This window comes from Thunnus albacares, chromosome 11 (genome assembly GCF_914725855.1).
Source record: "Thunnus albacares chromosome 11, fThuAlb1.1, whole genome shotgun sequence".
Lineage (NCBI taxonomy): Eukaryota > Metazoa > Chordata > Actinopteri > Scombriformes > Scombridae > Thunnus > Thunnus albacares.
Window position 1 is genome coordinate 21,893,612 of NC_058116.1, and position 18,264 is coordinate 21,911,875.

General features: G+C 40.4%; 1 protein-coding gene across 1 annotated transcript in view; it reads left to right on the plus strand.

Annotated features, from left to right (window-relative positions):
* The window catches only part of thsd7ba (thrombospondin, type I, domain containing 7Ba), a 53,867-nt gene that overhangs the window by 12,194 nt on the left and 23,409 nt on the right, over nt 1-18,264 (plus strand). The window contains exons 3-5 of the mRNA XM_044366655.1: nt 492-670; nt 15,369-15,374; nt 17,283-17,416. Coding sequence (XP_044222590.1) covers nt 492-670; nt 15,369-15,374; nt 17,283-17,416 — 319 coding nt within the window. The remainder of the gene's footprint in view (nt 1-491; nt 671-15,368; nt 15,375-17,282; nt 17,417-18,264) is intronic.

Consider the following 18,264-nt stretch of genomic DNA (forward strand, 5'->3'; position numbering starts at 1 on the left):
AATCCTGTTATGTATCATGTGGGTCAGATGAACCCTAATCAATTGTCTTTTTAGTTAGCAAAACATTCAGTACTTTCCAGTGTGTAGACTAGTCATAAGTTGTTTTCCTGAATCCAACATAAGATTGTTAGATTGTAAAAGGCATTTCTTAGGTTGGTGGTTGAACTGTTTGTGTCTGTGTTATCTGCATTTTTCATTTTAATGCTAATTAAGTTGAGCAGAGACCGCAAACAAATGAGTAGAAAACAAAAAATCATTGTATATTGTAAAAAGCTTCAATCAGTTCCACTACGCTGTGTTGGTACAGTGTAGGAATGAGACACTCATTAGTCAGATAATTAGCTCTTGGTGTCACAGTGAGCAAGTCCAAGGTCTGGCGGCGCACAGGCCAGTGATACGTCTGTCTGATATTATTAATGTGATCCACACTGCAGCCGCTGACCAAGTCTGACTCAGGCCTCCCCCTCCTGTCTGCCAATGTTCATTTTCAGGCTACATGGTGGAGGTTTGCCACATCCCCTGCCCTCTAGACTGTAAGCTCAGTGACTGGTCGGCCTGGTCAATCTGCAGTGCATCCTGTGGCAGCGGGTTGAAGATGAGGTCCAAGTGGCTCAGGGAGAAAGCTTTCAACGGGGGCCGCCCATGCCCCAAACTTGATTTGAAGAACCAGGTAAGACGTGCACCACTGCTTGTATATTCATAGAATCCCACAGCACATGCATATGCATATACTTACACGGTTATGTACATGTGTATGGTTTTTTTTGGTTTTTTTCATTTGTTTGTTTGTTTGGTTTTTCTTGTCCATTGTATTTCTTTTGTTATCTTGTGGTTCTGTGTTAGTTGATTACTTCCTGGTATGAATTCTCAGTATGAAGTGTTAATGTGCTATGAATTCATACTATTTGTTACCAGTAGTTTGTATGGTTTTGCCCGCAGGAGTCTGAAGGGAGGGTTGGTGTGGGTGGGATTAAGGGGATAATATAATATGGTTCAGGCTGTAATGTATTTGTTTTTCTTTTATAATTCATTTTTTTCTTTGTCCCATGATTATTTATGTTTAAAAATAATTAAAACAATAAAAAAGAATCCTGCAACACAAAGTGTGGAAGGTAACTGTTACTCTGAGAAACAATCAGTCACACATACATGCTTTTTAGAACCATTTTGAGCAATTCTTTGACTCTATTTTTCTCATCTACAGTTTATGGATGTTAGAATTATGCATTTTGATTCTCATGAGTAGACACAGCAGACACAAGCAAACACAGTTGACCTCATCATCTACATTGTTCTGAAGTCACTTCTCTCTGGACTTCATTATGTCCAGGGACAGATATAATAAAATACAGATGAGCGCAATCTATACTCCTAATCCACTATGTTCATCACCATTGTACATGTAATTGGCATGGCCATGCTGGATGTAAAATTAGTTACATAATGCTAATAGTGTCCTCACAGCTCCATGTTTTACATAGACATACAGCGTTCTCTTACTGGGAACATTGGTATGGGCAGTAGTTCGCATTTTAATTTTTAAAACACCTCTTTTATGCCTTTTGAATATATTTTTCCTCTAGCCCATATGGTGTTGCAGCCCAGTGTTCGCATAAATACACAGTGGAGTTGTTGCATTCTGCTCACATTTCAATGACAAAGTTTATTACCCATCAGCCAGTGGAACTCTTGGGTGACCTGTTCATTTTCTGGTGTCTTCAGTCAGACCAAATCATTTGCCTTGCAAGACATGCCCTTTCCTTGACATCAAAACAGGGTGATGTTAAATAACAAAGAGAAGGGGGGGGGGGGGAGAGAGGTAGAAGTGGACAGATGGGGGCTTTTGATATTCCATAGTCAGGTTTTATCCGTAGTGCAGAATATTTTGTGACAGCATATCTCTCTAGGGGTCATGGTTTAAAGAGGGGAAGTGTTTTATGAATGCTGTCTGTATGCTTGAATGGGCTTGAAAGGACACTTTAGTTTGTAGAGGTCAGTATGGAGATGAGGCACGGCTGTGTGAGTAATATTCCAGTGTGTTCCAGTGGAGATTTGTGTACAGATGGTTAAGTGCCCACTAACAAGGTCTATATGGCCCCTGTTGTAATGCCCTGTAATAACCCTCGCCACTGAAATAGGAGCTTGCTGTTGCCAATGCCCTCGCGGATTTATCCTGGGGGTGGACTAGGGCTCATTGTTAACATTATCAAGTTGGCCATTTAAAGAGAAGTACATCTGTCTGCGGTGTGGGTAGAGAGATACCATAACCTCAACTCTAGTTCAACAGGCGTAGAGGTGTGAGGTCACTCCTTCCTGCTGTTATATTGTCCTGGATAGTTACAAGTGACTTCACATGGTCTCAAAAAGCGCCACACTTCACCATCGAGCCTTCATACTTACATTTGGCCCTTACTACTTTATTTAGTCTCTTAGGTGCGGTGTGACAAAGAATATTCACTTTCTAAATGGCTGCCCTCCTCTCTCGCAAACACTTGCTCACTCGCCCACTGTGAACTGCACTCTAGCCAAACTCTGGCCTCACTCCCACCAGCAGATGTTTCCCCTCGAGCACCGGCCAGAAGTGACTGGCTTGACAGAAATGAAATATACAGTGCACTGAAACTCATCCTCTCATCACATGGTTGAATGAGCAAAAAAGATAGGGGAGAGAGAAGAGAGAGAGAGAGAGAGAGAGAGAGAGTGTGTGTGTGTCACTATGAAAATAATGAACAAAAATGGCCACAATGTTGAACAGACTGTGAAGGAGTTTGGGTGTAAAGTAAACTATATGTGTGCTGTTAATGATGAAGTCTGTAAGATTTTCAGTGTTGGTAAAATGGGATCAAGCATCCAGCATTTGTATGTTAAGATTTTTAATTCATGCATCAAGTGTTGAAGTTGGACTATAGTTAAGAAATAACTTTCAATGGAACGTCTCTAATTATCGAAATGTTTTCAATAGTGTATATCAAAATGATCTTCCAAAGACTATCAAGATTGCAAACATACCAAAGTATTACAAGTAAATATGTTTCATTCAAAAGAAGCAGCATATTCGGAAAGTTTGGTGTTTTTAAGGACAGTTTGAACAGACATGCTTGTCGCACCTGTTGTATGATATGAAATTTATACTGTAACGTTTTTATTTTATTGTAGTCACACTAAGCACACTATTCCATCCAGCAAAAGAATTTTATCTGCAGTGTCCAAGTATACTGGATATTAAAAATGAATGAATTCTCTTACTGACATATTCAGTATATTTCACTAGACCATTGCGTTCAAAGACAGTATATGTGATGTAGGATCTTTGGTTTCTTCACTCGTCCAGATTTTTTATTTTTTTTTTAAATGTAATAGGTGACTTTCATATACTTTTTACTTAAAGTTATATATCACAACTTTTAAAATGAACATCCAGAAAAATAAAATGCCTGGAAATATCTAAATACTGATAAAGTGGTAGATCTTTACACATTGATTTTATACTACAGCGCGGCACGTCATCGGTATCGGCCGTTAAAAGCTCTAAAATTAAATATCAGCATCAGCGAATTCTGCCGATTATGAGAGGCCAATATGTTGCCTTCTCCTCCGCCGCCTGACTGTGCTTCCCTCAATGGACTGTGTCACCCTGACGGTCCCGATGCTTCCTCTGCAGGCTCCACTTCACTCAGCTGCCAGACAGACTCGCTGCTTCTTCCCACTTTAACCTGAATAACAAACCTGCTGCTTACTGCTCGACCCACTTAGCAGGTTCACTAAAGTTTTAATGCTGAGCTCTTGAACTCCAGTCTTCCTAAGTTCTTTCTTCATATATCATCTTTCTTGATCATACTTAGTACAATCTATGCTTGCATGCATAATAGTCTCCTCAGCCAGCTGGAAAAAAAATATGTGCATATATCGGCATCGGCAATCGGCCACAATGAGCTGGAAATATTGGCATATCGGATATCGGCAAAAAATCCAATATTATGCATCCCTAACAGCTACATTTATAGCCCATATCTGAATACAAGATACCCGAAGAGACTTCTACAGAGAGCTCCCAGTTGTCAAAGCAAAGCTCCAAGAGAAACACACAAATTGGATCTATAATTACAGGAGACATTTGAATTTCATCATAACTCCCACGAGTGTTTTCTGCCAAATGCTGAGATATCAAGTTGTGTATGCACAATGCCCATAAAATAGAACAGTATTGTCTTGACTGCCTGCCAGCCTCTGTGCCAGTCAGATTCTTATTTTCCATTCTATTAATGCCTTGAGGCTCTACTCCATCCACTCTGGCCCCCGTCCTATGGAGAAATATCCTGTCCACCTCCAATGCTGCCATATGTTATGTGTGTGGTGAGATGTGTATGTGTGTGTGTGAGAGGTCTGTAAGTGCACAAGACAGGTGCTTTTGTTTGTGTGGATAATAAGCTGGCATTGGACACTGAGAAAATACAACTAGCATTATCTCCTTTTCACTTTTTTAAGTTAACTCTTGCATTATGCAGCAGAAGTTTTAAATTTGTTATAATTACCATCATTAACATTGAGTTTTACTTTTCTTGCATTGTTGTGCTGTTGTGTATTTGTGTTGTTTTTTCTAGATTTTCTTTATTTTTGTCTTTTTTTTAACAGTTTGTTCTTTTGGGTGTAAAGTATGTTATGGGACCCCCTTAAAAATGAGTCGCTACATCTCACAAAGTTTATCCTGGTATATAATATACTTAAATGTTTTTTTTTCTTGAATAATCACCAATTATCAGCAGGTGGAACATGTACAAGTTTGTTTTTTAATAATCTTGAAGGATTGTGTTGTATTGACAAATTAGTAATTTTCACATGCCATACTGTCTATTGTAGTGTGGATCAATTCACCACTGCACCACTGCATATATTTCTATCCTTAGAACATCATCTCCTGGTGTAACCGTAACACCCTAATTTCTGTAGAATCACATCCTCCTATTTGTAGAATAGAAACAAAACCACTAATTATTCCATTTGTGCATTTGGTTTGTTGATCTGCATGTTGCAAGCGCAGGTCAGAGGGGAAATTACACAAGGCTTGTTGTTTGAGATTTTCCGCCTTGATGTTTTCTGTTCCATTGATGGCTTTTGTGTTGTGAATGCCACATATACAGAGAGAATATGCTTTGATTTGAGAGTAAAGACTCTTTTAATTAGCGATGTGGCCATTTGTGCCTTGATGCAGCCTCTCAATTGTAAATATATTTCTGGTAAGTAGTTTGGGTAATTTTTATTATTCCTCCTCCTTTTATTGTTCCAAACGCTATAGCTGAGTATTGTCAAATAGAATTGAGTTTAAAAGGGGCATATCATGTGTTTTGTGATTTTCTGTTGTTTAAATACTGTTATGATGTTGGATATCTATGTTAAACATGGTTCCAAGACTTGAAGTTAACTTAAGTAGAAATGCTCCCTGCAAGTGAAAGGCCCAGGCTTCAACCTGCCCTGAATGCTTCTTTTGCTGCATTTTTTTCTACTTTGCCGATGGGCTGAGGTCAATTCGTCATGCATAAACAACCATCTGTTCTGTAGCCTTGGATTCTAAGTTTGTTGCTAAGGTTTTTCCATGTGTTGTTTGCATTGCCCACTCTAATAATTGAAATCAGATTCCAGCACAGATGTACAGATGTATTTGAGAAGTTGAAATTTTCATGTTTGTTTCATGGTTTGCTGATGTAGCCTCCTGAGAGGCCAATCGGAACAGAGTGGGTTCCCTGGGAGGGGGGCCTTAAACAGGAGACAGGAGCTAAAACTGCCTGTTTCAGCCAGAGGCTGAACTGAAGGGCTGCTTGAAGGGTCAGTACGGAACTTTTTTGAACTGTAAATCCTCCAAAGATATTCCAGTAGAACCCCAGATCAAAAATATAGACCTGTAAATGTGCATAATATGTCACCTTTAAAGGAACATAATTACTAGTACTTGATAATTAAGCCCCTTTCATTTACAAATCTTATGTATCACATGGGATAGTGAGCAAAGGCTCAAGTCATGTTTAGACATTGATATTTATTAGTGATGGGTAAAGCTTCAGATAGACAACTCCAGTGATGCTCACACCTGACATACTGTATGCCAATATCTGCAGTGCATATGCAATTCATTTATTGCAATCTTCTACTCCATCTATCTACTGATGCTCTTAAATTGCCTTTAATTAGCAAGCTTGCATGCCAACAGTCTCATCATGCCACTTTAGGACAGATTTATGGAGGAAATAATCATCAATAATTATTTGTTGTTTGCATGTCCTGATTGGATGTTTGACACGGTTCAGTTGGGTGTTTGTGTACTTGGCAAATCTCTTCTCAGCTATGAGGTTGCTGATGATCAGAAAGCTTTGCTGATGTGCTTGTTTAGAAGAAAAGCCAAAATGTGGCTTTTTTTTCTTTCTTTTCTTTTTTCCCCCTATGGTGCTGCTATCTACTCATGTTTCATCAGGTGTAAATTTGGAATACTCATGTTAGTACTTGGTTGGTTTTGAGGTATCAGTGTTACCCTTAATGTTGTTGACATTGTTTTGGAGATTTTCTTCTTGGCTTGGTAAACTGGGGTTACTACTGTAGTAGAGGTTAAGATGTGCATATTGGTTTTAAATACTTTCACATTATATCTCTTGCTTTGTTGGCTTTAATTGAAACACAATATGGCTGTTTGGCCATCATACACTGAGGTGTGGGACAGTTTGCTTTGCTCTTCATATATCATAAATTAGCTCTAAACAGCTGATCTCTATATTAACTTCTGTGTCTTGTGCTTGTAATTTGAATAAGTGAATAAATAATTGTGATTTAGCATCAGGCTGCATATCTGGCGGACCTATTCACCTCAGTTCAGTACATGGAATATGTCCCTTGATGGAGGGTGGTACATTGTTGAGCCATGGCCACACAGTGGTCAGCTCCTGCTTTTCTATCCACATTCATCATCTGCAAAACCTTTCAAAAAACATAGTCATAGCTGGTTCTACTTTATCACTGATGCAGGAATAAAGGAGACTAAGGATTTTCTGGAGTGTGGATAGACAAAGCATTGCACCAGTTAAAATACAGAGTGACACTGGCCTTACTATTGGGAGTAGTTTTAGGGTTCAGTGTTTTGGGCAAGGACACACGTGAACAGGAGGAGCCTGTCTCTCTGAACCTTCTGAGCTATAGTGCCACAAAAGTGGCCATACAGGTTGTCCACTCTTACAAAGTGAGTGTTTTTCTCAAAAAAAGAGGGGCCTTCAATTTAAAATGCGGATGCCTGCTTATTGAGGAGACTAAGACAAAATGCAAGGAATCCTAACTACATAAAACTTTGTTATCTCCTATGTTGTTTGCTGGAGCAGTGACACGTACCTTGTTCGTGGACAGATAGGTGCTAGGCAAACTAAGGCTGGCTGTGTCATGGGATGTACTTTGGGTTCTCTAGAGAAGATGAGGGTGAAAGAATTTTGGCCAAAAAAATCAGCCATAATTGTCAATATCTTCCACACATTACAGAGAACTATGCTGCTCTTGGCAGTGCCTTTGGTGCCAGAAAAATCCAACCCTCAGTGTACCGGAATAATGTAATACCTGAACGATAAGAAAACCGTAATTTCCAGTAAAGTGTTGTTCTTTGCCTCATGAACCATTGTCACTATTTGCTGCTAATTGCACATACTTTTCAAACCCCCAAACCAGGACCAAGAGACTCTCCATAACCTGTTGTTCCCCTTCTCCTTTCCACAAAGTTAGGTTGTAAAAAATAGGCAGTAAAAGTGCAAAGCAAGAGTCGCCTTTGAAGTTCTTCTCTACACATTACATGCTGTGCTGTCTCTGTGATATGGGTGTATAAATAAGTAGAGGTCTGTTTGCACACCAGCAATGCACTTGGTTTAGCTCAGCAGTCAGCGCAGTCATCTATGATCTGGGAGACTTAAGTTTGAGACCTGGTGTAGGGACCTCCTTTGTAATATAGTTTATTCATGAACACTTATTTTAACACATTAATATCCTAAAAAGTGTAATAAAAACAAAACTGGATTTTTATGCCTATTTCCACTTTTATTCAAACACAAATACAAATATAGATAATTTTGCTGCCTTGACAAATATAGATACAAATATAAATACTGGGCTCTCTGCACATCCCTAGTAAGCACTGAAAACAAATATAATATTATATATTGATTTATAATTATTATTTTAACCGTGATGAAAACCGGGATGCATTCTGAAGAGATGACACACAGAAAGGCGACATTTTGGAGCCTATCTTTCTATGCTTAAACTCCCCCCTAGCAACCCAGATGGTCCACGACATTTACTTAAGACACAAAGGTTAATCGTTGCCTCTATCTGCTAATTAGAAAAACAAATTGTATTGAGTGGCTGGGTGAATATTAAATACATGCTCATCATTTGATAGCTAGGATGGTCTTTTTAAAAACAAGATTGTTGCACATTTGCTGTTTAGTATATCTCTTACTCAGGAAAATATCTGCTCCTAATGTCCTTATTAGTGTAAGAGTCACAAAAGGAGTAATAGTAACTCATAATTTGTGCTTTGTTTTCCAATAAAAATAAAAGCAACCTCTCTAGTTTTTGCTCAACATTGATTATATAATGTTGAGATATAATTAGAATTTCCAAATCTCTCCCTTTACATTTCAGTCTTGTATTAAATGATTGTTGTGCCAATAATAAGGTAATCAAGATAAAATAAATACTACTAGTCAAAGAGACAGATGCTCGAATTACCAGTCAACAGAAAGAAAGACAAGACAAAAGGGCTCACGTGGGACGAGAAGGTGTCGTCATGACTGTGAACTGTGTTGTGACTTTAATCAGTGTAATCATTGTTAATCAGAGTTCTCTCATTTAATTAGAAGTTGTTCATTTGAACTGTGAAAGAGTGGTATTGGCTCTGATATGACAAGAGGGCTAATTTTTGTATATGTGAAAAAGATCTTCCCCCATAGCCGGCGCAGGGTTAAGTGCTTGTGAAATGTCTCCACCAAACTGTGTCCTGGTAATAGATTACAAAGTAAATGAGAAGAGGAGATTATTTCAGAGCAGAAAATAGAACTTGATGGCCAAATCATTTGTGTAATTATGGAAAGTCACGCCATTGGCCTGCAGTAGAGCCAGCCCAGTGATGGGCTGAGGGATGATGTTCCATATAAATCTTGTAAGGCATTTGGCTCATTGATGTCCTTGGTAGTAGAGATCTAATTGGAAGACAGCAGAAGAGAGAGCATGATATGTAAACAAACTCAGTTGTCAATGAACAGGTTATCAGTGTGATACTGATAACAGGGAGAAATTACACCTGATTGAACATTGCAGGTCCTCTGTGTCTGTTATTACAATTGAGGCACAATATGCCCCTGATACACATTTTAATACAATTCTACAATAATAGTATGCTGTAGATAGATTGAAAATATAGCCAGGCCATTGTTGAATTTCTGCCAGGAGAATTTGACAAAGCTCTCTGTGTCTTCCTTTATTACAGATACAGTAAACGAGTGCAACCACTTCCACAGAATAACATCTTTGGAGATTTCATGTTGCATGAATACCATGACTGCTTTCATTCCATTCTTTTTCATGGCAGAGTCTAGCTCCCCTCAGGAGATCATCAATGTTATGCTCCAGGTTCACAATTTTTCATGTCTGTCTTAAAACAATAGTCAGGTACCCATATGAACACTGAAACAAGTTTTGCTTGCTGTAATCATTCCTCCCGTTCATACTGACTATTAGAAGATCCCTTCCAAGTGCATTTATAAAGTAAACGATGGGGGAAAAAATCCACAGTCTTCCTTTTAAGAAAAAATGTGTAAAAGTTGTGTATGAAGTGGATATCTGCCACGGTTACAGTCTTTTTTGTAAAAAATTCCCTCTTTGTGTCTGTTCAGCTGCAGTGGAGGGATCGTAACAAAAAGAGGGAATTTGGCACTAAGAAGACAGTAACTTTGAAATATGTTGACTTGATTTGACCAATTTGGACAGCTGAAGTCTCATATTGGCTTCAAATAAACATTAAGTACATTTTTGCACAGAAGGCGGGCTGTGGATTTTGTCCTCCATCACTTACATCGAAAGTGTATTATGAAAGGTTCCCTTAATGGCCAGTATGAACAGAAGGAATGGTTACAGCAAGAAAAGCATATGTCAAAGTTAATTTCTGGTCACCTGACTATTGTCTTAGGACAGACAGGAAAATTGTGAACCCGTCCTTAAGAACAGATGATATACTCAGACCTTTTATTGCCATGAGTTTTTGATGCTCAAAGTTGTAAAATGTTGGTTATTCCTGATTTATTTGTTGTTATTTAGGTTTTCAAAATTTACAGGTAGTTTCCCATTTGTTGGTTTGTTAATATGTTGGTTGTTTGGACAGAAAACAGACACAACAGACACTACTAGATGTATTGTCAGTTGAGTGTGGGGCAGTTGATCCCAATTCCCTGTTGTTCAATTTCATCTTATCTTCCCTTGATTTCAGTTTTCAGCAAAACAAAGGTTACCACAAGTAAAAATAGATGTGTTCCTCAGATAGGCAGTCATCCTATATCATCTCATGAGTATATTTGAGTGGTCATCATCACGTGGGAAGAGATCCCGCTGTGTTCTTCAGAGGAGCCATTGTTTTGTAACTCCATGGGCCTGCTGACAGTAATAGCACAGTCAGTTTGAAGTTATAGTCACACAGTGACAGTTAGAGAGATTTATAGGAAAGAGAGAGCTCTTCTCTAAGGCTTCTTGTCCCATGAGACCAAGATGGCGCTGTGGATGGCTGCCTCGGTGTGTTGGTGCGCATTGTTTTGTCTTGTTTTGTTTATAAACTCAGTGTTTTACTACACTACTCGGAGCTCTTTCACCAGAGAAGAGCTTATGAACATCAGGGAAACAACTTCTGCAGATTTATCTCTCAACTTTCTCATCTCATCTGTGGAATTACTGGATATTTTGGTCAAAAGTGCACTCACATTTGTTCATGCAGTGAAACGCTGGAGAACAGGGTGGTGTTCTTGTGCGTCTCCGCAGACGCAGACTACACACTCCGTTATCAGGAATATTTCTCTCTGACGTGCAGTCACTGTGCAACAAACTAGATGAACTCCAGCTACTGGTGCGGAGGAACAGAGACTTTTATTCATCTTCCGTTTTGTGCTTCATGGAAACTTGGCTGTGTGGATTGATACCGGACTCTGCGCTGCAGCTGGCAGACTTCCAGCTGTTCAGAGCAGATTGCGACACAGAGCTCTCCAGCAAAACGAAAGGTGGAGGTATTTGTTTTTATACTAAGAGTGACTAGTGCAAAGATGTGACAGTGATTCTGCAGCAGTGTTCATCTGTTGTAGAAACTCTTCTCATCAACTGTAAACATTTCTGCTCCCCCAGTGAGTTTGCTTCATTCACTCTGGTCGGTATTTACATTCCACCGCAGGCCCACATGCAGGAAGCACAGCGCATGCTCATTACCAGATACAACAAACGTTTGCTGTGTTCTGAATCGCATACTTCTACTTTTTACTTTCAGTATGTACTGCAGCTACCCTTACAAAGTAGATCCTGTTGCATGTAGTTTGCATACAATTGAGACAAACTACTTCATATGTCACTGCAGCTTCTGTTGTTGCACTGGCTGTCATTGGCCTGTGCTCTCTTGGCAGCTCAGTCGATTTAACGTATCTTCCGCTGTGCAGAGGATTGTGGGTCAGAATAGCCAGAAAAGTATGCTGGTTTGCATACTGCAAAATGTAACTGGATGTAGTGGACCATCCTGGTACTTTTGGTGTACTACATTTGACATACTATATATTGGGACATACTAAATCTTTTTCTGGCATACTAAATGATATGGTAGTATGAGTATCGGAACACATCCCTGGACTCTTTCGTTATTGTCGTCGGCAACTTTAACAAAGGGAATCTCAGCCATGAACTTCCTAAGTACTGTCAGCTGATTAAATGCCCAACCAGAGAGGAGAATACTTCAGATCACTGTTACATTGCAATCAACAGTGCCTATGACGCCATCACCCATGCTGCACTGGGCCACTCCGACCACGCCGTAGTCCACCTGATTCCTGCATACAGGCAGAAGTTAAAACTCTCTAAACCCGTTGTGAGGACATCCAAGAGGTGGACCAGTGAAGCTATGGAGGATCTTCACACGTGCTTGTACTGTACTAACTGGGATGTTTTCAGGGCTGCTACCAACAGTCTGTATGAGTACACAGACGCTGTGCATTATACATCAGCTTCTGTGAGGACAGCTGTGTACTGTCATGTACCAGGGTTAGTTACAACAACGACAAACCCTGGTTTAGAGCTAAACTCAGACAGCTAAGGTTGGAAAAGGAGTGGGGACAAAGACTGGTTTGAAGAGTCTAAATACAAGTTTAGCAAGGCGGTGAGAGATGCTGAACGACTGAACTCTGAGAAACTTCAACAGCAGTTCTCAGAAAAAAAACTCTGCCTCTCTCTAAGAAGGGCCTCAGACAGATCATAAACTACAAATTGAAAGCCCCCCACTCCACTCATGACTTGGACCTGGCCAATGACCTGATGAGTTCTGCAAAGCAGCTGGACTAGACTCTGTCTGTCCCTCCACCCTGAAGCACTGTGCCAATCAGCTGTCTCCGATGTTCACAGGCATTTTTAACACCTCACTGGAGACATGCCATGTAACAACCTGCTTCAAGACCATCATCCCCATCCCCAAAAAAACACGGATGACAGGACTCAGTGACTTCAGACCTGTCACCCTGACCTCTGTGGTAATGTAAGTCTTTTGAGCGCCTTATACTGTTCCACCTGAAAACCATCATGGACCCACTCCTGGACCCCCTGCAGTTCACCTACAGAGCCAACAGGTCTGTGAACAATGCAGTAAGCATGGCCCCCCACTTCATCCTCTATCACCTGGACTCTGCAGGAACATATGCCAGGATCCCATTTGTGGATTTCAGCTCTGCCTTCAACACTGCCATCCTGGCCTTGCTGCAGGACTGGCTCTCCTTGCTGCATGTGCCTGACTCCACCTGCAGGTGGATCACCAACTTCCCGCCGGACAGGAAGCAGCATGTTAAACTGGGGCAACATGTCTCTGACTCGTGGACCATCAGCACAGGTTCCCCTCAAGGCTGTGTCCTTTCTCCACTTCTCCTCTCCCTGTACACCACCAGCTGCACCTCCAGTCATCAATCCATCAAGCTCCTGAAGTTTGCAGATGACACCGCCCTCATTGGGCTCATCTCTGGTGGGGATGAGACCACCTACAGATGGGAGAATGACCATCTGGTGACTTGGTGCAGACAAAATAACTTGGAGCTCATCGCTTTAAAGACAGTGAAGATGATTGTGGATTTCAGAGGGAATGCAGCCCCACCCAACCCCATCACCCTGTGTGACCAGTCAACACTGTTGAGTCCTTCAGCTTCCTGGGATCCATCATCAGCCAGGACCTCAAATGGGAGCAGAACATCAGCAGCCTCACCAAGAAGGCTCAGCAGAGGATATACTTCCTGCGGCAGCTGAAGAAGTTCAACCTGCCAAAGTCAGTGATGGTTCATGTCTACACCACCATCACTGGGTTTATCCTCACCTCCCCCGTCACCATCTGGTAGGCTGCTGCAACTGCCAAGGACAAGGGCAGACTGCAGCGTATTATCTGCTGTGCCGATCGGCTGCAATCTGTCGTCCCTCCAGGACCTGTATGCCTCCAGGAAACTGAGGAGAGCAGGAAAGATCATGGCCGACCCCTCCCACCCGCTCCCCTCTGGCAAGAGCTTCAGGTCTCTCAAGACCAAAACCTCACGCCACAAAAACAGTTTCTTCTCATTTGAAGCCACCCTCATCAACAAGGCCTGGGACCCCCACTTACATGGACTCTATCCCTCCCATGGTCATTACATGTTATATTAACCTAAAACCCCATAATCTTATATCTGTGTGTGATCTTTGATCTGACATGGTGCATTACATTAATGTAACTTGTATTATTGTTATTATTAAATGCACACTGCATATACTGTTCAGTCCTGGTCAATGTTTTGTACATTTCATCTCATTCTCTTCTATTTAAAATAAACCTATAGCAGCTCATTGCTTCTCATAGAATATATTTTGCATACTTTTTATTGTAAATTCTTTCTTTTTTATATTATTTAGGATTACTTAATTTTGTGTATATTTTTGACCGTTATGCACCACAACAACGCCAAGCCAAATTCCTTATATGTGCAATCCTACCTGGCAATAAATCTGATTCTGATTCTGATTTTCTCTATTTACAATAAAATGCCACCTCTGCAGGAAAGCCTGTTTGCTCTTCACGTGTCCTTTTGTATATGCATTTATTTGTGTATGAGTGTGCGTATGTTGTCTTTGTATGTATGCAAATGTATCATCGTGTAGGGACATATAGTATTATGAGTCTGTGTGCATGCGGTTCTCAAGTCTTTGCAGGTGTGTATGTTTTTTGGATGGAAGCCATATCTATTATCTCACAAAGAAGTTGTTTCACAAGAATGACATTTTTTTTCTATAAACCTGGGATTTAAAATGTAGTGATCACTAACTAATGCCTCCTATCCTGAAATGAAGATGAATTTTCCCTGATCCTAAGCTTGTAATCCTATTCAGACGTGCGGAGTCATGAATTAATGAGTGAGTGGGAAAAGTAACTATTTTGGCATCGAGGGGGATTTTTAGAATACAAAAGGGTGCATGTTCCTGCTATGACCATTTGTCACTGCACGATGTATTAAGTATTTGGCTGAAACTGTGAGTCCAGTAAATGTTCGGTCCAAAGGTACCTACAGTATGTTTACAGCAATAATTGGCACTGTTTCAGGTCAGGGGAATTTATTTGAATGTCCTTTATTACTGTGAAACATAAATCAGAATAACCTGAGTCAACAACATAACAATTACTTTTTGTAATCTTGTTTAGATACAGAGCACACAGTCTTTCTGAGCATATGCTCACTGACGCCAACTTCCCTCTCACCATCTCCAGACAAATTAATTTCTAAGAGTTGCCTTCAGCTGGAGGTCCGGCCATTGCACAGCTGTTGCAACCAACTGCAGCACTTTAAAACTCTCTCAACACCATGAATCTTTCAGTTTGGCAAAATATCCAAGGCTGCTAGAATCACTGTAGATGATGAAGTACTTAATCATCCTTTACCCTCATTAATGAAACACAGAGCAGAATGCAGTATTTTAATCAAATTTAAGCAAAACTATACATTTTTGTCACTACAGGCAAAATCTAAACTAATGATCATATCATTGTTCTTCTCTCCTCTGCCCAACTTCTGGCTTGTCATGCACTGCTAATATGGACATCCACGCAGGCTCAGGTCAGTGCCGTTCATTCTGTACATATACTCTGCTTTAGCTAATGAAGACAAAATGCATGCCAGATCTGTCCAAGTCACATATACTCCTGTGACCCTGCGCTGTCTTTTGATCGAGAGAAAGAACAATAGTTTGATTGGAGAGAGTGCTACACAGATGGGAATAATTTATGTGAAGTGCATCTGGATATTATTTCATCTGCATTTTAACTGGAGGGACTCAGAATGTTAGAACCTCATTATATTGTGAATAGTCGGTAAAGCTTTTGAGAGTGCACTCAAAGAAATTGAGCCGGGTTATCATTCTTGTACTGCTTATCTAAAAAAAAAATGTGCTTGATTTCAAAAGCATCTAAAAGAGAAAAAAAAGAGCAGAAGATAAAGACTGCCCATATAGCGTGTAACCAAAGCAGCCAATTCCAAATGATAGCCTATTTCTCTGTCCTCTGCGATGTGAGATCTTTGTAAATGTGTGTGACCTAAGATGTATTTGGGAGCATATCTTGTATTGAAGCCAGCTTTAACTTGCCAACAAATGATTTAATATTTGACACCTTATGTGCTGTGACACTGTAACCCATTTGGTAAGTGCTAGGTCAACATGATTTCTCACTAAACAGATGGCGTTAGTGTTTAATAAATAGTGTGTATATTGTGAAAAGTGACTAGAAACTCATTTTTATGGTGATAAAAATTTGCTGTTAAGCTGGAGCTGTGCTTCTGCGGAAGTAGTGGAGAAAGTGGGAGCAGAGTATTTGCCAGTTTACCCAGCAGGGGCATCTGCAGGGACAGATGGGAGATGATGAGGGTGTGTAATAGGCATCTGTGTGGCCCGTAGGGGAGGGAATACTCAACACTCATTCCCTCTCTCTAGTCTGCACACACACACACACATACAGACACCTATTACAGCTTGTCATAGCTTTTTTTCACAAATTGTCCTCTAGAGTATACCTTTTACTGTGGCAGACTGTTACATAGATTGAGAGTAAACATGTGTTTACAGGAGCATTGTGCTGGCTGTTCCCTTGGTTATACAGACGTGCCAGAGTCACTGGTTGAGTGGGGCAAGGTGAATAGACTCAACATTCAGTCAGTTACATCCTCAGCTAAAGGGCCTGCTGCCATGGTCATTCATTTTACACACCCCATGCTATTCTCTCCATATCATGCATAGTATTTATTTCAGTGTGAATAAAACGTTTTCGCTCTCTTTTTTTTTCAGTGGTAGGTTGTTAAGTGCCCATCTGTAAGTTTAGTGGCTCTCTGTGGTGAAAGGTTTACTTTCCATAGAATTGCACATTCCTCTTGATTTTTGTTCTGTACTCAGAATGTAGCTCTATTCCTATGCTTTTAATTATGCTTTTTAACCTATATTCTGAATGTAGATATTGAACTCCAGCATTTTAGGTCCATTCCAGCTGTCTAAACACTAAATGAGTAGTATAGACTTCAAGAAGTTCCAAGGAAGCATTATACCTTTTTAGTCTTAAATAGACTTGTAAAACAGCACATACTGTAGAAAATGAATCTACTAGGTTAAGCCAAGAAATTATACCTGAAAGCACAAAGAAATGTGTGAAAATTATTTTTTAATAAGATTTACCAAAATAATAATGTTTTTTTGCTGTAGACACATTGTAAGTGTGCTATGAAAAGGATAAAAAGAATAAGTGTCCTTAATCTTCTACATTCCCTACAAATGTAGGCACACACTATTCTTATCTATACATGTAGCATGCTTGGGTGTGTGGGTGTATTGCATATGTATGTGTGCGACCTGATTTATATGCGTGTCCATTTTCTCAGGTTACACACTGTGCTGCTTTCTCTCTATAATTCCTCATGTGTGTCTCTTTCCTTGTGTGCATGTCTGTGTCTGTTTGTGTGTGCGTGCATGCATGCGTACAGGTGTACGAGGCCATGCCGTGCCATACTGAATGCAGCCAGTATGAGTGGAGGACTGAGCCCTGGTCCATTTGTACCATCAACACCGTGGATGACTTGCCAGCCTGTGGAGAGGGAGTCCAAAGCCGCAAGATCAGGTCAGTTAGTGGGTTTGGCTTGGCAGACTGCTAGCACTGCAACACTCACCAGGAGGGGTAGACTGGCATCGGTCCTGTAGCTGGCATTCACACTGGTCCTGACACTTGCAATGCCAAGGGAAAACAAACAGTCAAAACAAACTACTGCTTCCTAATGGATGTTGTTAGTTTTCTGCAGTGCCTTTTTAGTGATACTACAAACAGCCACAGAGGAAAAGAGTGAAGTGTTGACCTTTTCTGCATGTACAGATGTTGGTATTGGATTATGCACCTTTTGGAAGTGTAGATTCCAAACTGTCTCACTGTGTCAAAAGTCACTCGGTCTATCATTAAGTTCAAATCACAGACACAGCATAGTCGGTCCTAATCAACCACACAGATGCAGAAAAAGAGCTGAAATCTGCTTTCATTGTAGAGGGAAAACTTACCATTATTTTCTCCATTTTAGAAAGTTGCCTGCCACAAAAACATGCCCATTTCTGGGTTTTTCAAAGGGCCAGGGGTGGCAGTTAATGGGAAGGGAAGGCCAAGCCGTCCCTAAATTTACTGCTGGTTATTCTCGTTTTTGTGACAATCTCAGCTACGCATTAGAGCACTCATCTCACCACCTCATAAAAATACAATGTTGTACATTGAAACCTGGGTGGACCTCTATAGTAGTTGCTCAAAATTGCTAGTTGACTAACTTTTCTTTCCTTCTCCAACTAGTTATCATACCTAAACTACAAATTAGGTTGTTTGTGAGTGCTTTCATATGTTTTCTGGTCTTCCATCCCCACAGATAAGGCATAGCTAAATTTAAACGACTAAAACTACTTGGTTAAAGTTTTGGAGAGATTGCCTTCATA